This window comes from Oncorhynchus masou, unplaced genomic scaffold, assembly GCF_036934945.1.
Source record: "Oncorhynchus masou masou isolate Uvic2021 unplaced genomic scaffold, UVic_Omas_1.1 unplaced_scaffold_509, whole genome shotgun sequence".
Taxonomy (NCBI): Eukaryota; Metazoa; Chordata; class Actinopteri; order Salmoniformes; family Salmonidae; genus Oncorhynchus; species Oncorhynchus masou.
The window spans coordinates 398,250-420,853 of NW_027011492.1; the positions used below are offsets into that span (position 1 = coordinate 398,250).

Here is a 22,604-nt window from a genome sequence, read left to right on the forward strand (position 1 = left end):
ACTACTGTACTAGTCCCCCTGACTACTGTACTAGTCCCCCTGACTACTGTACTAGTCCCCCTGCGTCTGACTACTGTACTAGTCCCCCTGACTACTGTACTAGTCCCCTGACTACTGTACTAGTCGTCCTGACTACTGTACTAGTCCTCCTGACTACTATACTAGTCCTCCTGACTACTGTACTAGTCCCCCTGACTACTGTACTAGTCCCCCTGACTACTGTACTAGTCCCCCTGACTACTGTACTAGTCCTCCTGACTACTGTACTAGTCCCCCTGACTACTGTACTAGACCCCCTGACTACTGTACTAGTCCCCCTGACTACTGTACTAGTCCCCCTGACTACTGTACTAGTCCCCCTGACTACTGTACTAGTCCCCCTGACTACTGTACTAATCCCCCTGACTACTGTACTAGTCCTCCTGACTACTGTACTAATCCCCCTGACTACTGTACTAGTCCCCCTGACTACTGTACTAGTCCCCCTGACTACTGTACTAGTCCCCCTGACTACTGTACTAATCCCCCTGACTACTGTACTAGTCCCCCTGACTACTGTACTAGTCCTCCTGACTACTGTACTAGTCCCCCTGACTAACACATGTTAACATTGCCAAAGCAAGTGAGGTAGATAATATACAAAAGTGAAATAAACAATAAAAATTAACAGTAAACATTACACACACAGAAGTTTCAAAACAATAAAGACATTACAAATGTCATAGGCTTATATATATATAGGGAGAGGGGAGGCTGTTGTAACAATGTACAAAGGGGAGGCTGGGTAGAGGGAGGCTGGGTAGAGAGGAGAGGGGAGGCTGGGTCCCTCCAGAGGGGAGGCTGGGTAGAGAGGGGAGGCTCCCTCCCTCCCTCTCTGGGTCCCTCCCTCCCTCCCTCCCTCCCTGGGTCCCTCCCTCCCTCCCTAGAGGGGAGGCTGGGTCTCTCTCCCTCCCTAGAGGGGAGGCTCCCTCCCTCCCTCCCTCCCTCCCTCCCTCCCTCCCTCCCTCCCTCCCTCCCTAGAGGACTCCCTCCCTCCCTCTCCCCCTCCCTCCCCCTAGAGGGGAGGCCCCCCTCCCTCCCTCCCTCCCTCCCTCTTCTCTCTCTCCCTCCTCCCTCTCTCTCTCCTCCCTCCCTCCCTCCCTCCATATCTAATCCATCTACCACACAACGCAGAGAGATTTCTCTAAGGAGCGAAGTCAGAGAAATGTACCATCTGATAAACAGAAGATTTGTAGGCTAAATGGCAACCTTACTCCCTTTACGGTGCACTTCTACTTTGCCTAGGACCCTTAAGGCTCTGGTTATAAGTAGTGCAGTGTGAAGGGAAGCTGGGTGCCATTTGGGAGGCAGACAGAGTGAATGATAGCAGTTCACCAGAGGCTACAGAGTATAATTATCCCCTGCTCCTATTGGTCAGCCACTGTACACGCGTACAGGACACACCTGCATAGACGCGCTCATATACACGGATCAGACGGTTCAATGGAGTACAGTCAAGGATGTAAACAACGCAAAGAAGTCCACCCTAGAGAGTAGAGGGGAGGCTCTCCCTGGGTAGAGAGTAGAGGGGAGGCTCTCCTCCTGGGTAGAGAGTAGGGGAGGCTAGAGAGTAGAGGGGAGGCTGGGTAGAGAGAGGGGAGGCTGGGTAGAGAGTAGAGGGGAGGCTGGATAGAGAGGAGGCTGGATAGAGAGGAGGCTGGGTAGGAGAGTAGGGAGGCTGGGTAGAGAGTAGAGGGGAGGCTGGGTAGAGAGTAGAGGGGAGGCTGGGTAGAGAGTAGAGGGGAGGCTGGGTAGAGAGTAGAGGGGAGGCTGGGTAGAGAGTAGAGGGGAGGCTGGGTAGAGAGTAGAGGGGAGGCTGGGTAGAGGGGAGTAGTAGGGGAGGCTGGGTAGAGAGTAGAGGGGAGGCTGGGTAGAGAGTAGAGGGGAGGCTGGGTAGAGAGTAGAGGGGAGGCTGGGTAGAGAGTAGAGGGGAGGCTGGGTAGAGGGGAGTAGATAGTAGGGGAGGCTGGGTAGAGAGTAGAGGGGAGGCTGGGTAGAGAGAGTAGAGGGGAGGCTGGGTAGAGGGGAGTAGAGGGGAGGCTGGGTAGAGAGTAGAGGGGATGCTGGGTAGAGAGTAGAGGGGAGGCTGGGTAGAGAGTAGAGGGGAGGCTGGGTAGAGAGTAGAGGGGAGGCTGGGTAGAGAGTAGAGGGGAGGCTGGGTAGAGAGTAGAGGGGATGTCTCTCTCCTATCTCATTTTGATCATGACCTGTACCTGTACTAAGGGGGGGGGTTCACTTCCTCTAAATGTCACACAGTGGTTTTCCTCTTAGCAAGAAGCATGGAGACTAAGGACACTTGCTAAGATAGAAGATGAGTTAATATGACCAGTTGAGGTAACACTTTGCCAGGGTAAGTGAGAGGAATGATTCTCCACACAACATCTGACTTGTAATGGTCTGGAAGGAGGGCGATATAGGTCCTCTGACATTGTGTCTGATTGGCCACGCTCACACACCAGCGGCTCTACTGAGCCCAATAAATGTCACTCTACTGTTCTCTTACAGAGCCTCACTCCAGTCAGCCAGCCAGCCAGCCAGCCAGCCAGTCAGTCAATCAGTCAGTCAATCAGCCAGCCAGTTAGCCAGCCAGCCAGCCAGTCAGCCAGTCAGGTATTCAGCCAGTCAGGTATTCAGCCAGTCAGGTATTCAGCCAGCCAGCCAGTCAGCCAGCCAGCCAGGTATTCAGCCAGTCAGTCAGCCAGCCAGTCAGCCAGCCAGCCAGCCAGTCAGGTATTCAGTCAGTCAGCCAGTCAGCCAGTCAGTCAGTCTGTCAGCCAGTCAGCCAGACAGTCAGTCAGTCAGTCAGTCAGCGAGTCAGGTATTCAGTCAGCCAGCCAGTCAGCCAGCCAGCCAGCCAGTCAGGTATTCAGTCAGTCAGCCAGTCAGCCAGTCAGTCAGACAGTCAGTCTGTCAGCCAGTCAGCCAGTCAGTCAGTCAGCCAGTCAGGTATTCAGCCAGTCAGGTATTCAGTCAGCCAGTCAGTCAGCCAGCTAGCCAGCCAGCCAGTCAGGTATTCAGCCAGTCATCCAGTCAGTCAGTCTGTCAGCCAGTCAGGTATTCAGCCAGTCAGTCAGCCAGTCAGTCAGTCAGCCAGCCAGGTATTCAGCCAGTCAGGTATTCAGTCAGCCAGTCAGTCAGCCAGCCAGCCAGCCAGCCAGTCAGGTATTCAGCCAGTCAGCTATTCAGTCAGTCAGCCAGTCAGTCAGTCAGCCAGTCAGGTATTCAGCCAGCCAGCCAGTCAGCCAGCCAGCCAGCCAGTCAGGTATTCAGCCAGCCAGCCAGCCAGCCAGCCAGTCAGGTATTCAGCCAGTCAGCTATTCAGTCAGTCAGTCAGCCAGCCAGTCAGCCAGCCAGCCAGTCAGGTATTCAGGCAGCCAGCCAGCCAGCCAGCCAGTCAGGTATTCAGCCAGTCAGGTATTCAGGCAGGCAGTCAGCCAGTCAGCCAGTTAGCCAGTCAGTCAGTCAGCTCCAAGACTGCAGACTGGAGACTATCAGCTCTGCCCTTCCCCTGCCCTGTCCCCCTCCCCTGCTGCAGACTGGAGACTATGAGCTCTGCCCTTCCCCTGCCCTGTCCCCCTCCCCTGCTGCAGACTGGAGACTATCAGCTCTGCCCTTCCCCTGCCCTGTCCCCCTCCCCTGCTCCCAGAGCTCTGCCCTTCCCTGCCCTGTCCCCCTCCTGCTGCAGACTGCTCAGCCTGTGCTGCAGCCTCTTCGTTTGAGCAGATATTTACTATGAGGGCCCTGGTGAAACATAGTGCACTACATAAGGAATAGGGCACCACCTAGGACTCCAGGACCCCGGCCCAGACCGTGACCTCCAGCAGCCAGCCTCATCAGGGGTAAATTGGTCCAGGGACGGTCTGGTCTGGTCTGGCTGATGAGGCTGGAGAGGAGAGGCACGACAGGCCCATCGATTAGCTGTCTGTCTGTCCCCCAGGGCTGATCTGTGGCTAACGGCCTGCTGGATGGAGGGAGGCTGAGACTCCCTAGAGCTGTCACTCTCTTCCTCCGTGCCTTCCTCTGTCCCTCTCCCTCTTCCCTTCACCCCCTTGGATGACCAAGACCTCCGGCCCAGAGACCACAGCAGCATCACACAGTCGCACTTTAAGAATTAAGGGTGGTGTCTGGGGGGGGGGGGATCACTGTGGTGTCTAGGGAGAGGAGAATCACTGTGGTGTCTGGGGAGGGAGAATCACTGTGGTGTCTGGGGAGGGAGAATCACTGTGGTGTCTAGGGAGAGGGGAATCACTGTGGTGTCTAGGGAGAGGAGAATCACTGTGGTGTCTGGGGAGAGGGGAATCACTGTGGTGTCTAGGGGAGGGGGAATCACTGTGGTGTCTAGGGAGAGGAGAATCACTGTGGTGTCTAGGGGGGAAATCACTGTGGTGTCTGGGAGAGGAGAATCACTGTGGTGTCTAGGGAGAGGGGAATCACTGTGGTGTCTAGGGGGGGAATCACTGTGGTGTCTGGGAGAGGAGAATCACTGTGGTGTCTGGGGAGAGGAGAATCACTGTGGTGTCTAGGGAGAGGAGAATCACTGTGGTGTCTAGGGAGGGAGAATCACTGTGGTGTCTAGGGAGAGGAGAATCACTGTGGTGTCTAGGGAGAGGAGAATCACTGTGGTGTCTAGGGAGAGGAGAATCACTGTGGTGTCTAGGGAGAGGAGAATCACTGTGGTGTCTAGGGAGAGGGGAATCACTGTGGTGTCTAGGGAGGGAGAATCACTGTGGTGTCTAGGGGAGAATCACTGTGGTGTCTAGGGAGAGGAGAATCACTGTGGTGTCTGGGGAGAGGGGAATCACTGTGGTGTCTGGGGAGGGGAATCACTGTGGTGTCTAGGGAGAGGAGAATCACTGTGGTGTCTAGGGAGAGGAGAATCACTGTGGTGTCTGGGGAGAGGAGAATCACTGTGGTGTCTAGGGAGAGGGGAATCACTGTGGTGTCTAGGGAGGGAGAATCACTGTGGTGTCTAGGGAGAGGAGAATCACTGTGGTGTCTAGGGAGGGAGAATCACTGTGGTGTCTGGGGAGAGGAGAATCACTGTGGTGTCTAGGGAGAGGAGAATCACTGTGGTGTCTGGGGAGAGGAGAATCACTGTGGTGTCTAGGGAGAGGGAATCACTGTGGTGTCTAGGGAGAGGGGAATCACTGTGGTGTCTAGGGAGAGGAGAATCACTGTGGTGTCTGGGGAGAGGAGAATCACTGTGGTGTCTAGGGAGGGAGAATCACTGTGGTGTCTGGGGAGGGGGAATCACTGTGGTGTCTAGGGAGGGGGAATCACTGTGGTGTCTAGGGAGAGGAGAATCACTGTGGTGTCTAGGGAGGGGAATCACTGTGGTGTCTAGGGAGAGGAGAATCACTGTGGTGTTTAGGGAGGGGGAATCACTGTGGTGTCTAGGGAGAGGAGAATCACTGTGGTGTCTAGGGAGGGGGAATCACTGTGGTGTCTAGGGAGGGAGAATCACTGTGGTGTCTGGGGAGGGGGAATCACTGTGGTGTCTAGGGAGGGGGAATCACTGTGGTGTCTAGGGAGGGAGAATCACTGTGGTGTCTGGGGGGGGAGAATCACTGTGGTGTCTAGGGGGGAATCACTGTGGTGTCTAGGGAGGGGGAATCACTGTGGTGTCTGGGGAGAGGAGAATCACTGTGGTGTCTGGGGAGAGGGGAATCACTGTGGTGTCTGGGGAGAGGGGAATCACTGTGGTGTCTGGGGAGAGGGGAATCACTGTGGTGTCTGGGGAGAGGAGAATCACTGTGGCGTCTAGGGAGAGGGAATCACTGTGGTGTCTAGGGAGGGGGAATCACTGTGGTGTCTAGGGAGGGGGAATCACTGTGGTGTCTAGGGAGAGGGGAATCACTGTGGTGTCTGGGGAGAGGGGAATCACTGTGGTGTCTGGGGAGAGGAGAATCACTGTGGCGTCTAGGGAGAGGGAATCACTGTGGTGTCTAGGGAGGGGGAATCACTGTGGTGTCTAGGGAGAGGGGAATCACTGTGGTGTCTGGGGAGAGGGGAATCACTGTGGTGTCTGGGGAGAGGAGAATCACTGTGGCGTCTAGGGAGAGGGAATCACTGTGGTGTCTAGGGAGGGGAATCACTGTGGTGTCTGGGGAGGGAGAATCACTGTGGTGTCTGGGGAGGGGGAATCACTGTGGTGTCTGGGGAGGGAGAATCACTGTGGTGTCTGGGGGGGAATCACTGTGGTGTCTGGGGGGGGGGAATCACTGTGGTGTCTAGGGAGGGAGAATCACTGTGGTGTCTGGGAGAGGGGAATCACTGTGGTGTCTGGGAGAGGGAATCACTGTGGTGTCTGGGGAGGGGAATCACTGTGGTGTCTAGGGAGGGGAATCACTGTGGTGTCTAGGGAGAGGAGAATCACTGTGGTGTCTAGGGAGAGGAGAATCACTGTGGTGTCTAGGGAGAGGGGAATCACTGTGGTGTCTAGGGAGAGGGGAATCACTGTGGTGTCTGGGGAGGGAGAATCACTGTGGTGTCTGGGGTGAGGAGAATCACTGTGGTGTCTAGGGAGAGGAGAATCACTGTGGTGTCTGGGGTGAGGAGAATCACTGTGGTGTCTGGGGAGGGGGAATCACTGTGGTGTCTGGGGAGGGAGAATCACTGTGGTGTCTGGGGTGAGGAGAATCACTGTGGTGTCTAGGGAGAGGAGAATCACTGTGGTGTCTAGGGGGGGGGGAATCACTGTGGTGTCTGGGGAGGGGGAATCACTGTGGTGTCTGGGGAGAGGAGAATCACTGTGGTGTCTGGGGAGGGGGAATCACTGTGGTGTCTGGGGAGAGGAGAATCACTGTGGTGTCTAGGGAGAGGAGAATCACTGTGGTGTCTAGGGAGAGGGAATCACTGTGGTGTTTAGGGTGAGGAGAATCACTGTGGTGTCTAGGGGAGGGGGAATCACTGTGGTGTCTAGGGAGGGGGAATCACTGTGGTGTCTAGGGAGAGGAGAATCACTGTGGTGTCTGGGGAGAGGAGAATCACTGTGGTGTCTGGGGGGGGATCACTGTGGTGTCTAGGGAGAGGAGAATCACTGTGGTGTCTAGGGAGGGGGAATCACTGTGTTGTCCAAGGGGGGGGAATCACTGTGGTGTCTGGGGAGAGGAGAATCACTGTGGTGTCTAGGGAGAGGAGAATCACTGTAGTGTCTGGGGAGGGGGAATCACTGTGGTGTCTGGGGAGAGGGAATCACTGTGGTGTCTGGGGAGAGGAGAATCACTGTGGTGTCTAGGGAGAGGAGAATCACTGTGGTGTCTGGGGAGGGGGAATCACTGTGGTGTCTGGGGAGAGGGAATCACTGTGGTTTCTAGGGAGGGGGAATCACTGTGGTGTCTGGGGAGAGGAGAATCACTGTGGTGTCTAGGGAGGGGGAATCACTGTGGTGTCTAGGGAGGGGGAATCACTGTGGTTTCTAGGGAGAGGAGAACCACTGTGGTGTCTGGGAGAGGAGAATCACTGTGGTGTCTAGGGAGGGGGAATCACTGTGGTGTCTAGGGAGGGGGAATCACTGTGGTGTCTGGGAGAGGAGAATCACTGTGGTGTCTAGGGAGGGGGAATCACTGTGGTGTCTAGGGAGGGGAATCACTGTGGTGTCTAGGGAGGGGGAATCACTGTGGTTTCTAGGGAGGGGAATCAATGTGGTGTCTGGGGAGAGGAGAATCACTGTGGTGTCTGGGGTGAGGGGAATCACTGTGGTGTCTGGGGAGAGGAGAATCACTGTGGTGTCTGGGGAGAGTAGAATCACTGTGGTGTCTAGGGAGAGGAGAATCACTGTGGTGTCTAGGGAGAGGAGAATCACTGTGGTGTTTAGGGAGGGAGAATCACTGTGGTGTCTGGGGAGAGGGGAATCACTGTGGTGTCTAGGGAGGGAGAATCACTGAGGTGTCTGGGGAGAGGGGAATCACTGTGGTGTCTGGGGAGGGAGAATCACTGTGGTGTCTGGGGAGAGGGGAATCACTGTGGTGTCTGGGGAGGGAGAATCACTGTGGTGTCTAGGGAGAGGAGAATCACTGTGGTGTCTGGGGGGGGAGAATCACTGTGGTGTCTGGGGAGAGGGAATCACTGTGGTGTCTGGGGAGAGGGGAATCACTGTGGTGTCTGGGGAGGGAGAATCACTGTGGTGTCTGGGGAGAGGGGAATCACTGTGGTGTCTAGGGAGAGGAGAATCACTGTGGTGTCTATGGAGGGAGAATCACTGTGGTGTCTGGGGAGAGGAGAATCACTGTGGTGTCTGGGGAGAGGAGAATCACTGTGGTGTCTAGGGAGAGGGAATCACTGTGGTGTCTGGGGAGGGAGAATCACTGTGGTGTCTGGGGAGAGGAGAATCACTGTGGTGTCTAGGGAGGGAGAATCACTGTGGTGTCTAGGGAGGGAGAATCACTGTGGTGTCTAGGGAGAGGGAATCACTGTGGTGTCTAGGGAGAGGGGAATCACTGTGGTGTTTAGGGAGAGGGGAATCACTGTGGTGTCTAGGGAGAGGGGAATCACTGTGGTGTCTAGGGAGAGGAGAATCACTGTGGTGTCTAGGGAGAGGAGAATCACTGTGGTGTTTAGGGAGGGATAATCACTGTGGTGTCTGGGGAGAGGGGAATCACTGTGGTGTTTAGGGAGAGGAGAATCACTGTGGTGTCTAGGGAGAGGAGAATCACTGTGGTGTTTAGGGAGGGATAATCACTGTGGTGTCTGGGGAGAGGGGAATCACTGTGGTGTCTAGGGAGGGAGAATCACTGTGGTGTCTAGGGAGAGGGGAATCACTGTGGTGTTTAGGGAGGGAGAATCACTGTGGTGTCTAGGGAGAGGGGAATCACTGTGGTGTCTAGGGAGGGAGAATCACTGTGGTGTCTAGGGAGAGGAGAATCACTGTGGTGTCTAGGGAGAGGGGAATCACTGTGGTGTTTAGGGAGAGGAGAATCACTGTGGTGTCTGGGAGAGGAGAATCACTGTGGTGTCTGGGGAGGGGGAATCACTGTGGTGTCTAGGGAGAGGAGAATCACTGTGGTGTCTAGGGAGAGGGAATCACTGTGTATTTATCCAGGTTAGTCTGTGTTCCTCCAGGTTAGTCTGTATTCCTCCAGGTTAGTCTGTGTTCCTCCAGGTTAGTCTGTATTCCTCCAGGTTAGTCTGTGTTCCTCCAAGTTAGTCTGTATTTATCCAGATTAGTCTGTATTCCTCCAGGTTAGTCTGTATTCCTCCACTTTAGTCTGTGTTCCTCCAGGTTAGTCTGTGTTCCTCCAGGTTAGTCTGTATTCCTCCAGGTTAGTCTGTGTTCCTCCAGGTTAGTCTGTGTTCCTCCAGGTTAGTCTGTATTCATCCCGGTTAGTCTGTGTTCCTCCAGGTTAGTCTGTGTTCCTCCAGGTTAGTCTGTTTTCCTCCATGTTAGTCTGTGTTCCTCCAGGTTAGTCTGTTTTCCTCCATGTTAGTCTGTGTTCCTCCAGGTTAGTCTGTATTCCTCCAGGTTAATCTGTGTTCCTCCACTTTAGTCTTTATTCCTCCAGGTTAGTCTGTGTTCCTCCAGGTTAGTCTGTATTCCTCCAGGTTAGTCTGTATTCCTCCAGGTTAGCCTGTGTTCCTCCAGGTTAGTCTGTATTCCTCCAGGTTAGTCTGTATTTATCTTGGTTAGTCTGTGTTCCTCCAGGTTAGTCTGTATTTATCCAGGTTAGTCTGTATTCCTCCAGGTTAGTCTGTATTCCTCCAGGTTAGTCTGTATTCCTCCAGGTTAGTCTGTATTTCTCCAGGTTAGTCTGTGTTCCTCCAGGTTAGTCTGTATTCCTCCAGGTTAGTCTGTGTTCCTCCAGGTTAGTCTGTATTCCTCCAGGTTAGTCTGTGTTCCTCCAGGTTAGTCTGTATTTATCCAGGTTAGTCTGTGTTCCTCCAGGTTAGTCTGTATTTATCCAGGTTAGTCTGTATTCCTCCAGGTTAGTCTGTGTTCCTCCAGGTTAGTCTGTATTTATCCAGGTTAGTCTGTGTTCCTCCAGGTTAGTCTGTGTTCCTGCAGGTTAGTCTGTATTCCTCCAGGTTAGTCTGTATTCCTCCAGGTTAGTCTGTATTCCTCCAGGTTAGTCTGTATTCCTCCAGGTTAGTCTGTATTCCTCCAGGTTTGTCTGTGTTCCTCCAGGTTAGTCTGTGTTCCTCCAGGTTTTTATTTTTAATTTAACCTTTATTTCATTTTATTTCATAGTTTTGCAAGAAAATTATTGGGATTTATTAGATATTAACAGTTGAATATTCAGTGATGTAATATAAGACATTTTATCCATGTGATATACCTGAGAAGTGTATTTAAACACCCTGTCAAACTCTGGGTATGTTTCTGATCGCCCAGCAGCATTGAACCTGGGTGGGAAACATGATTTACATCTTGTTGTTACAATGAATCCCTTGTGTTGTCTAACCAATAACCTCACTGTAATGGTAATGAGACTGGCCCTGAGTCTCAAATGGTATCCTATTCTCTACGTAGTGCACTACTTCTGACCAGGGCCCATTGGGGAATAGTGGGATTTTAGGAAGCAGCCTTGGTACAGCTAACAGAGACTATTTAATTTCTTTGACAAGCTCCCTCCTTCCCTCCCTGTTCCTTCATTTGAGCGGAAAGTGAGTACTCTAGTTAACGGTGAGCCTCGGGGGCAAATAGCTGGCGAACCAATATATCTGTGAGCGTGCAGTGATGAAAACTGTGGAAGCCATTCTTCTGCTTCCTCCTCTTCATCTCCTTCTCCTTCTCTTTCTCCTTCTCCTCTTCTCCTCTCCATCCTCCTCCTCCCCTCCTTCTCCTCTCCATCCTCCCCCTCCTCTCCTCCTCCTCATCCTCATCCTCCGACTCCTCTCTTCTCCTCTCTTCTCTTCTCCTCTCCTCCTTCTCCTCTCTTCTCCTCTCCATCCTGCTCCTCCCCTCTCCTCCTCCTCCTCCCCTCCTTCTCCTCTCCATCCTCCTCCTCCTCCCCTCTCCTGCTCCTCCTCCTCCTCCTCCTCCTCCCTCCTTCTCCTCTCCATCCTCCTCCTCCCTTCCTTCTCCTCTCCTTCCTCCTCCTCCTCCTTCTCCTCTCCTTCCTCCTCCTCCTCCTCCTTCTCTCCATCCTCCTCCCCCTCCTCCTCCTCTCCCTCCCCCCCCTCCTCCTCCTCTTCTTCCTCCTCCTTCTCCTCTCCTTCCTCGTCCTCCTCCTTCTCCTCTCCACCCTCCTCCCCTTTTCCTCTCCATCCTCCTTCACCCCTCCTTCTCCTCTCCTCCTCCTTCTCCTCTCTTCTCCTCCTCCTCCTCCTCTCTTCTCCTCCTCCTCTTCCTCCTCTTCCTGCTCCTCCTTCTCTTCCTCCTCCCCCAGGCTGGTGATGCACTACATAGGGAATAGGGTGCCATTTGGGACTCTACCCAGGTAATTTAGTGGACACAGCTCTGTTGGGGCATAGTGCAATATCCTCATCATATGCTGTTGAAATTTCACCAGCAGAAATCATTTGTCTGTGTGACATCATAAGTGTGTGTGTTTGGGGGGGGGCAAGAGCTGTGAGTAAAGAGAGCAGGGAGGGGGGGAACGGGGGGAGAGAAAGAGAGAGAGAGACAGAGATAGAGAGGAAGAGATAGAGAGAGAGAGAACGTGAGGGAGTAAAAGAAGTGAAGGCTATAAATAAAGGAGAGGAATCCTATTAGCGGAACGAGGGAGGAGAGAAAACAGGATGGAGGGACAGAGGGAGAGAATGAACGAGGGGGCCACAGTGTCAGAGGAGATGGAAAACTAATGTATTCTGGGAAAATGATGTGTCATTTTAAAGCAGACGTTTGTATTGGCCCGGGCTGACACCATTAGGCTGAGCACACCTCCGCCTGGTGTTAATCGCCATGTCAACAAGCAGGAAGGATGGAGATTACCTGAGGATATTTGATGCTGTGTAATGGATGGGTGCCCAGTCAGCAAGGCTGCACCTGAGATTGGCTTCTTCTCAAATACAACAAATTAAAGTTTAAACAAAGTTCCACATAGTCTCACAAAGGATCAACGGGCCAAAATAAGTAAATGAAGTTCCACAACATGAAGATGTAGCCCTTTAACATAAAGATGTAGCCCTCCAAAAGCACATATTGTATGTTGGCTTAAAAGATATTTGAGACTTCTTAATGAGTAGTTATGTATAACAAACGGTTCCACTCCTAGAAAAGTAAAGAATACCTGTCCTAAAACCCTGCAGAGATTCAGGTGTTCTGACTCCTCTTGTCCACTCCACCATCACTCCCCCACACCACTGAGAGAGAGAGAGAGAGGGAGAGAGAGGGGGGGAGAGACAGAGAGAGAGAGACAGAGAGAGAGGGGGAGAGAGAGAGGAAGAGAGAGAGACAGAGAGAGAGACAGAGGGGGAGAGAGAAGAGAGAGAGAGACAGAGAGAGAGAGGAGGAGAGAGAGAGAGAGAGAGAGAGAGAGAGAGAGAGAGAGACAGAGAGACAGAGAGAGAGGGAGAGAGAGAGAGAGAGAGAGAGACAGACAGACAGAGAGAGAGGGAGAGAGAGAGAGAGACAGACAGAGAGAGAGGGAGAGAGAGAGAGAGACAGAGAGAGAGAGACAGAGAGACAGAGGGGGAGAGAGAGAGAGAGACAGAGAGAGAGAGAGAGACAGAGAGAGAGAGATTACAGGCAGCCCCAGCCGTGCTCAGTGTTGGACAACTAGCTTGGGAGAAGTCAAACAGAGACCCAGCCTCCTCTCCTCTCCCAGTAACCAGAGGCACCGACCACACCCCCCCCCCCGGGTCCCAGTAAACACAGGTGCCCTACGCTCTGACTTCGTCCAACTCTCACTGCTAGGGAGATAAAATGCCCTCAGGACAGAAGCACTTCTCTCTCTCTCTCCCTCTCTCTAATCTCCACTCTGGCCATGTGGGAAAGGTCGAGCGGCCCGCTGGCTAAAAGAGAGGCGGAGGATGGAGAGGGGAATGGAGGAGAGGAGAGGAGGAGGGAGGTAGTTTGGTCTGTAGGGTTGTTGTAACAGCTGCAGGTGGAAACAGAGGTTTCCCAGACAGACAGTGATCTCGACAGGATAAACAGTCTTTAGACCAGAGGACCATTGGACTGGAAGATGCGTCCCAAATGGAACCCTGTTCCTCTATATAGTACACTTCTTTTGACCAGAGACCTGTTGCCCCTGTAGTGCAATATGTAGGGAATATGGTGGCATTTAGGACACAGAGTTTAGTCTTTCTAGAGAGGGAGCTAGCTCCTCATCTACAGTTGTCTGGCTTGAGTCCCAACTGGCACCCTACGTAGTGCACAACATAGTGAATATCACACCTCCTTTTATAAAGCTACAGCATCGATACGGCCCTCTAGGGGCTGGGGGTTGGTCTACAGCCCTCTAGAGATCTGGGGGTTGGTCTACAGCCGTCTGGGGGCTGGGGGTTGGTCTACAGCCGTCTGGGGGCTGGGGGCTGGTCTACAGCCGTCTAGGGATCTGGGGGTTGGTCTACAGCCGTCTGGGGGCTGGGGGTTGGTCTACAGCCGTCTGGGGGCTGGGGGCTGGTCTACAGCCCTCTAGAGATCTGGGGGTTGGTCTACAGCCGTCTGGGGGCTGGGGGTTGGTCTACAGCCGTCTGGGGGCTGGGGGCTGGTCTACAGCCGTCTGGGGGCTGGTCTACAGCCGTCTAGGGATCTGGGGGTTGGTCTACAGCCGTCTGGGGGCTGGGGGTTGGTCTACAGCCGTCTGGGGGCTGGGGGTTGGTCTACAGCCGTCTGGGGGCTGGGGGTTGGTCTACAGCCGTCTGGGGGCTGGGGTTGGTCTACAGCCGTCTGGGGGCTGGGGGTTGGTCTACAGCCGTCTAGGGATCTGGGGGTTGGTCTACAGCCCTCTAGAGATCTGGGGGTTGGTCTACAGCCGTCTAGGATCTGGGGGTTGGTCTACAGCCGTCTGGGGGCTGGGGGTTGGTCTACAGCCATCTGGGGGTTGGTCTACAGCCGTCTAGAGATCTGGGGGTTGGTCTACAGCCGTCTGGGGGCTGGGGGTTGGTCTACAGCCGTCTGGGGGCTGGGGGTTGGTCTACAGCCGTCTGGGGTCTGGGGGTTGGTCTACAGCCGTCTAGGGATCTGGGGGTTGGTCTACAGCCGTCTAGGGGCTGGGGGTTGGTCTACAGCCATCTGGGGGCTGGGGGTTGGTCTACAGCCATCTGGGGGCTGGGGGTTGGTCTACAGCCCTCAGGGATCTGGGGGTTGGTCTACAGCCCTCTAGGGATCTGGGGGTTGGTCTACAGCCGTCTAGGGATCTGGGGGTTGGTCTACAGCCGTCTAGGATCTGGGGGTTGGTCTACAGCCCTCTAGAGATCTGGGGGTTGGTCTACAGCCGTCTGGGGGCTGGGGGTTGGTCTACAGCCGTCTAGAGATCTGGGGGTTGGTCTACAGCCCTCTAGAGATCTGGGGGTTGGTCTACAGCCGTCTGGGGGCTGGGGGTTGGTCTACAGCCGTCTGGGGGCTGGGGGTTGGTCTACAGCCGTCTGGGGGCTGGGGGTTGGTCTACAGCCATCTAGGGATCTGGTGGTTGGTCTACAGCCGTCTGGGGGCTGGGGTTGGTCTACAGCCGTCTGGGGGCTGGGGTTGGTCTACAGCCGTCTAGGGATCTGGGGGTTGGTCTACAGCCGTCTGGGGGCTGGGGTTGGTCTACAGCCGTCTAGGGATCTGGGGGTTGGTCTACAGCCGTCTGGGGGCTGGGGGTTGGTCTACAGCCGTCTAGGGATCTGGGGGTTGGTCTACAGCCGTCTAGAGATCTGGGGGTTGGTCTACAGCCGTCTAGGGATCTGGGGGTTGGTCTACAGCCATCTGGGGGTTGGTCTACAGCCGTCTAGGATCTGGGGGTTGGTCTACAGCCGTCTAGGGATCTGGGGGTTGGTCTACAGCCGTCTGGGGGCTGGGGGTTGGTCTACAGCCGTCTAGGATCTGGGGGTTGGTCTACAGCCGTCTAGGGATCTGGGGGTTGGTCTACAGCCATCTGGGGGTTGGTCTACAGCCGTCTAGGATCTGGGGGTTGGTCTACAGCCGTCTGGGGGCTGGTCTACAGCCCTCTAGAGATCTGGGGGTTGGTCTACAGCCGTCTAGGGATCTGGGGGTTGGTCTACAGCCTTCTAGGGATCTGGGGGTTGGTCTACAGCCGTCTGGGGGCTGGGGGTTGGTCTACAGCCGTCTAGGGATCTGGGGGTTGGTCTACAGCCGTCTGGGGGCTGGGGGCTGGTCTACAGCCATCTAGGGATCTGGGGGTTGGTCTACAGCCCTCTAGGGATCTGGGGGTTGGTCTACAGCCGTCTAGGGATCTGGGGGTTGGTCTACAGCCGTCTAGAGATCTGGGGGTTGGTCTACAGCCGTCTGGGGGCTGGTCTACAGCCGTCTGGGGGCTGGGGGTTGGTCTACAGCCGTCTAGGGATCTGGGGGTTGGTCTACAGCCGTCTAGGGATCTGGTGGTTGGTCTACAGCCGTCTAGGATCTGGGGGTTGGTCTACAGCCGTCTAGGATCTGGGGGTTGGTCTACAGCCGTCTAGGGATCTGGGGGCTGGTCTACAGCCGTCTAGGGATCTGGGGGTTGGTCTACAGCCGTCTGGGGGCTGGGGGTTGGTCTACAGCCTTCTAGGGATCTGGTGGTTGGTCTACAGCTGTCTAGGATCTGGGGGTTGGTCTACAGCCGTCTAGGATCTGGGGGCTGGGGGCTGGTCTACAGCCGTCTAGGATCTGGGGGTTGGTCTACAGCCGTCTAGGGATCTGGGGGTTGGTCTACAGCCGTCTGGGGGCTGGAGGTTGGTCTATAGCCATCTAGGATCTGGGGGTTGGTCTACAGCCGTCTGGGGGCTGGAGGTTGGTCTATAGCCATCTAGGATCTGGGGGTTGGTCTACAGCCATCTGGGGGCTGGGGGTTGGTCTAGAGCCGTCTATGGGCTGGTCTACAGCCGTCTGGAGATCTGGGGGTTGGTCTAGAGCCGTCTATGGGCTGGTCTACAGCCGTCTAGAGATCTGGGGGTTGGTCTACAGCCGTCTAGGGGCTGGGGGTTGGTCTACAGCCGTCTAGGGATCTGGGGGTTGGTCTACAGCCGTCTAGGATCTGGGGGTTGGCCTACAGCCGTCTAGGGATCTGGGGGTTGGTCTACAGCCGTCCAGGATCTGGGGGTTGGTCTACAGCCTTCTAGGGATCTGGTGGTTGGTCTACAGCTCAGAGATGCCAAATATGATGCTTATGTAAACTTATGTAAACCTGTCTCACTTTCTCTCCCTTGCTCCCTCTCTCTCTTTATCTCTCTCTTTTGATACTGTTAACCATGAGGTTCTCATCACAAAGTTTTCCAAGTTCAACTTTTCCTCCGATGCCTTGAAATGGATGAAATCGTACCTTGAAGGCAGAACTCAGTGTGTCAGAGTGAGCAGTGAGCTGTCGCCCACTCTTAGCTATGATGTGGGCGTGCCCCAAGGGTCAATACTGGGGCCCCTCCTGTTCAGCCTGTACATTAATGACCTGCCTTCTGTCTGTACTGGGTCTGTAGATCAACCTGTACATTAATGATCTGCCTTCTGTCTGTACTGGGTCTGTAGTTCAGCCTGTACATTAATGATCTGCCTTCTGTCTGTACTGGGTCTGTAGTTCAGATGTTTTCAGATGATACAGTGATATATGTGCAAAGAGCAAACAACAAGCTGCACAAGAACTCACTACTGTAATGGTCCAGGTTACAAAGTGACTCACTACTGTAATGGTCCAGGTTACAAAGTGACTCACTACTGTAATGGTCCAGGTTACAAAGTGACTCACTACTGTAATGGTCCAGGTTACAAAGTGACTCACTACTGTAATGGTCCAGGTTACAAAGTGACTCACTACTGTAATGGTCCAGGTTACAAAGTGACTCACTACTGTAATGGTCCAGGTTACAAAGTGACTCACTACTGTAATGGTCCAGGTTACAAAGTGGCTCACTACTGTAATGGTCCAGGTTACAAAGTGGCTCAGTGACTCACTACTGTAATGGTCCAGGTTACAAAGTGGCTCACTACTGTAATGGTCCAGGTTACATAGTGACTCACTACTGTAATGGTCCAGGTTACATAGTGACTCACTCCTGTAATGGTCCAGGTTACATAGTGACTCAGTGACTCACTACTGTAATGGTCCAGGTTACATAGTGACTCTCTACTGTAATGGTCCAGGTTACATAGTGACTCACTACTGTAATGGTCCAGGTTACATAGTGACTCAGTGACTCACTACTGTAATGGTCCAGGTTACATAGTGACTCACTACTGTAATGGTCCAGGTTACATAGTGACTCACTACTGTAATGGTCCAGGTTACATAGTGACTCACTACTGTAATGGTCCAGGTTACAAAGTGGCTCACTACTGTAATGGTCCAGGTTACATAGTGACTCACTACTGTAATGGTCCAGGTTACATAGTGACTCACTACTGTAATGGTCCAGGTTACATAGTGACTCACTACTGTAATGGTCCAGGTTACAAAGCGACTCATTACTGTAATTGTCCAGGTTACAAAGTGGCTCAGTGACTCACTACTGTAATGGTCCAGGTTACAAAGTGACTCACTACTGTAATTGTCCAGGTTACATAGTATCTCAGTGACTCACTACTGTAACGGTCCAGGTTACATAGTATCTCAGTGACTCACTACTGTAATGGTCCAGGTTACATAGTGACTCAGTGACTCACTACTGTAATGGTCCAGGTTACATAGTGACTCAGTGACTCACTACTGTAATGGTCCAGGTTACATAGTGACTCACTACTGTAATGGTCCAGGTTACAAAGTGACTCAGTGACTCATTACTGTAATGGTCCAGGTTACATAGTGACTCAGTGACTCACTACTGTAATGGTCCAGGTTACAAAGTGACTCAGTGACTCACTCAGGTGGTATCTGATGCTACTGAACCAGATGTCTGTGTGTCTATGTGTCAGGGGAGAAGCTCCAGCTGGTATCTGATGCTACTGAGCCAGATGTCTATGTGTCAGGGGAGAAGCTCCAGCTGGTATCTGATGCTACTGAGCCAGATGTCTATGTGTCAGGGGAGGAGCTCCAGGTGGTATCTGATGCTACTGAGCCAGATGTCTATGTGTCAGGGGAGAAGCTCCAGGTGGTATCTGATGCTACTGAGCCAGATGTCTATGTGTCAGGGGAGAAGCTCCAGGTGGTATCTGATGCTACTGAGCCAGATGTCTATGTGTCAGGGGAGAAGCTCCAGGTGGTATCTGATGCTACTGAGCCAGATGTCTATGTGTCAGGGGAGAAGCTCCAGCTGGTATCTGATGCTACTGAACCAGATGTCTATGTGTCAGGGGAGAAGCTCCAGGTGGTATCTGATGCTACTGAGCCAGATGTCTATGTGTCAGGGGAGAAGCTCCAGGTGGTATCTGATGCTACTGAGTCAGATGTCTATGTGTCAGGGGAGGAGCTCCAGGTGGTATCTGATGCCACTGAACCAGATGTCTATGTGTCAGGGGAGAAGCTCCAGGTGGTATCTGATGCTACTGAGCCAGATGTCTATGTGTCAGGGGAGGAGCTCCAGGTGGTATCTGATGCTACTGAGCCAGATGTCTATGTGTCTATGTGTCAGGGGAGAAGCTCCAGCTGGTATCTGATGCTACTGAGCCAGATGTCTGTGTGTCAGGGGAGAAGCTCCAGCTGGTATCTGATGCTACTGAGCCAGATGTCTATGTGTCAGGGGAGAAGCTCCAGCTGGTATCTGATGTTAAGCACCTTGGCTTCATACTCGATTCCAACCTCTCTTTTTAAAAGCAGGTGAAAAAGGTAATTCAAATATCCAAATTCAACCTAGCTAATTTCCCGATTTATACGAAATTGTTTGACTACAGAGGTAGCCAAAATGTACTTCAACTCTATGATACTCCCCCACTTAATATACTGCTTGACTAGTTGGGCCCAGGCTTGCTGTACAACATTAAAACCTATTCAGTCTGTCTACAAACAGGCTCTCAAAGTGCTTGACAGGAAGCCCAATAGCCATCATCACTGTTACATCCTCAGGAAGCATGAGCTCCCGAGTTGGGAAAATCTGGTGCAACACACCGACGCATGTCTTGTATTCAAGATCCTAAACGGCCTGGCTCCTCCCCCTCCACTCAGTACTTCTGTTAAACAGAAAACCCAAACCTATGGCAGCAGATCCACAAGGTCTGCCACGAGAGGTGACTGTGTAGTTCCCTTATTAAGGAAAAGCACCTTTAGTAAATCTGCTTTCTCTGTGAGAGCTTCCCATGTCTGGAATACACTGCCATCAGACACACATAACTGCACCACCTATCACACCTTCACCATAAAAACATGAAGCTCAAGGCCAGTCAGATTTGTGATCATAATCCCTAGTTGTGTGTTGCCACTCTCCATGTTGTCTGTAGCTTGTGAGGTGTGGAAACACTTTGTTGCTTTTATAGATTATGTCTTGCTGCTTTTTGTCCTATGTTGCTCTGTCTGTATGCTACGTCTTGCTTGTTCTATGTTGCTCTGTCTGTATGCTACGTCTTGCTTGTTCTATGTTGCTCTGTCTGTATGCTACGTCTTGCTTGTTCTATTTTGCTCTGTCTGTATGGTATGTCTTGTTGGTTCTATGTTGCTCTGTCTGTATGCTACGTCTTGCTTGTTCTATGTTGCTCGGTCTGTATGCTACGTCTTGCCTGTTCTATCTTGCTTGTTCTATGTTGCTCTGTCTGTATGCTACGTCTTGCCTGTTCTATGTTGCTTGTTCTATGTTGCTCTGTCTGTATGCTACGTCTTGCTTGTTCTATGTTGCTCTGTCTGTATGCTACGTCTTGCTTGTTCTATGTTGCTATGTCTTGCTTGTTCTATGTTGCTCTGTCTGTATGCTACGTCTTGCTTGTTCTATGTTGCTCTGTCTGTATGCTACGTCTTGCTTGTCCTATGTTGCTCTGTCTGTATGCTACGTCTTGCTTGTCCTATGTTGCTCTGTCTGTATGCTACATCTTGCTTGTTCTATGTTGCTTGTTCTATGTTGCTCTGTCTGTATGCTACATCTTGCTTGTTCTATGTTGCTTGTCCTATGTTGCTCTGTCTGTATGCTACGTCTTGCTTGTCCTATGTTGCTCTGTCTGTATGCTACATCTTGCTTGTTCTATGTTGCTTGTTCTATGTTGCTCTGTCTGTATGCTACATCTTGCTTGTTCTATGTTGCTTGTCCTATGTTGCTCTGTCTGTATGCTACGTCTTGCTTGTTCTATGTTGCTCGGTCTGTATGCTACGTCTTGCCTGTTCTATGTTGCTTGTTCTATGTTGCTCTGTCTGTATGCTACGTCTTGATTGTTCTATGTTGCTCTGTCTGTATGCTACGTCTTGCTTGTTCTATGTTGCTTGTTCTATGTTGCTCTGTCTGTATGCTACGTCTTGCTTGTTCTATGTTGCTCTGTCTGTATGCTACGTCTTGCCTGTTCTATGTTGCTTGTTCTATGTTGCTCTTTCTGTATGCTACGTCTTGCCTGTTCTATGTTGCTTGTTCTATGTTGCTCTGTCTGTATGCTACGTCTTGTTTGTCCTATGTTGCTCTGCGTGTGCTCACTGATCAATGATTGTCTGTATTGTTATTTGTAATTGTTTTTTAATAACCTGCCAAGGGACTGCGGTTGAAAATTAGCCGGCTGGCTAAAACCGTCACTTTTACTGAAACGTTGATTAATGTGCACTGTCCCTGTAAAAAAAAAAACATTTGAAGTAAACAACTCAAAAATGAAAGTCAATAAACTCTCTCTTTTCTCTCCCTCCCTCTCCAGGTTTTGTGTGGGAGACAAGTTCTTCCTGAAGAACAATATGATCCTGTGTCAGACGGACTACGAGGAGGGGCTGATGAAGGAGGGATACGCCCCGCAGGTTCGCTGACTACAGATGAAGAGCAGAGAGAGAGAGGGGTGGGGGGGGTGATTGAGGAGAGCAGAGAGAGACTGAAGGAAGCAGGAGGAGAGCCATCCAATCAGACTGAAGGGAGGAGGAGGAGAGACATCCAATCAGATTGAAGGGAGGAGGAGGAGAGACATCCAATCGGACTGAAGGGAGGAGGAGAGACATCCAATCGGACTGAAGGGAGGAGGAGGAGAGACATCCAATCAGACTGAAGGGAGGAGGAGGAGAGACATCCAATCAGACTGAAGGGAGGAGGAGGAGAGTCATCCAATCAGACTGAAGGGAGGAGGAGGAGAGTCATCCAATCAGACTGAAGGGAGGAGGAGGAGAGACATCCAATCAGACTGAAGGGAGGAGGAGGAGAGACATCCAATCAGACTGAAGGGAGGAGGAGGAGAGACATCCAATCGGACTGAAGGGAGGAGGAGGAGAGACATCCAATCGGACTGAAGGGAGGAGGAGGAGAGACATCCAATCGGACTGAAGGGAGGAGGAGGAGAGACATCCAATCAGACTGAAGGGAGGAGGAGGAGAGACATCCAATCAGACTGAAGGGAGGAGGAGGAGAGTCATCCAATCAGACTGAAGGGAGGAGGAGGAGAGACATCCAATCAGACTGAAGGGAGGAGGAGGAGAGACATCCAATCAGACTGAAGGGAGGAGGAGGAGAGACATCCAATCAGACTGAAAGGAGGAGGAGAGCCATCCAATCAGACTGAAGGGAGGAAGGAGGAGAGACATCCAATCAGACTGAAGGAAGGAAGGAAGGAAGGAAGGAAGGAAGGAAGGAAGGAAGGAAGGAAGGAAGGAAGGAAGGAAGGAAGGAAGGAAGGAAGGAAGGAGGAGAGCCATCCAATCAGATTGAAGGAAGGAAGGTGGAAAGCCATCCAATCAGACACCAAAAGCACTACTACAACTCTCTCTCTCTCTCTCTCTCTCTCTCTCTTCCTCTCCAATGTCAGAGTCCTATCGTGTATATAACCAACCAACAACCAACGTTCAACCTGGAAGGGACCGTTTCTCAGCTGTACAGAATAGCCATAGAGACTGGCTGTTAGAGACTGGCCATAGAGACTAAGGGTTGTCAGGGGAGGAGGGGGGAGGGGAGCCCCTTACAAGGTCACAATGGACGACATGTACAAAAGTTGACTTTGTTTGTGTTCTGAAGGATGATGCCTCTTCCCCACAACCAAACACTGGCTTTACAATGATACCCCAATCCACCTTCGCCCCCTGCCCCCTCCCAGGAAAAAGAGACACAAATACTTACACCCCTCCTCCCCAATGTCCACCCGTCCCCCCCTCCCCAATGTCCACCCCCCCCCCTCCCCAATGTCCACCCCCTCCCCAATGTCCAGTCCCCCCCTCCCCAATGTCCACCTCCCCCTCCCCAATGTCCACCCCACCCCTCCCCAATGTCCACCCCCTCCCCAATGCCCCTCCCCAATTCCCCCTCCCCAGTGTCCACCCCCCCCCAATGTCCACCCCCCTTCCTGCCTTTGGTTTGTGCTCTCACACTGGGTCTGGGGGGGAGTGGTTCAAGGGTTATTGTGGTGGGGGCGGGGTTCTAGGGGTACCGGGGGGGTGATGGGTGAGGGGAGGTTCTAGGGGTATCGGGGGAGGAGGAGTGGTTCAAGGGGTATCTGGGGGGTTCAAGGGGTATCTGGGGGGTTC

At 52.8% G+C, this 22,604-nt stretch overlaps 1 protein-coding gene across 1 annotated transcript in view; it reads left to right on the forward strand.

Annotated features, from left to right (window-relative positions):
* The window catches only part of LOC135535750 (LIM domain only protein 3-like), a gene marked incomplete at its 5' end in the record, with an annotated part of 148,332 nt that extends 126,027 nt beyond the window's left edge, over positions 1 to 22,305 (forward strand). The window contains one exon of the mRNA XM_064962175.1: positions 20,804 to 22,305. Coding sequence (XP_064818247.1) covers positions 20,804 to 20,909 — 106 coding nt within the window. The remainder of the gene's footprint in view (positions 1 to 20,803) is intronic.
* Between the last annotated feature and the right edge of the window lie 299 nt (positions 22,306 to 22,604).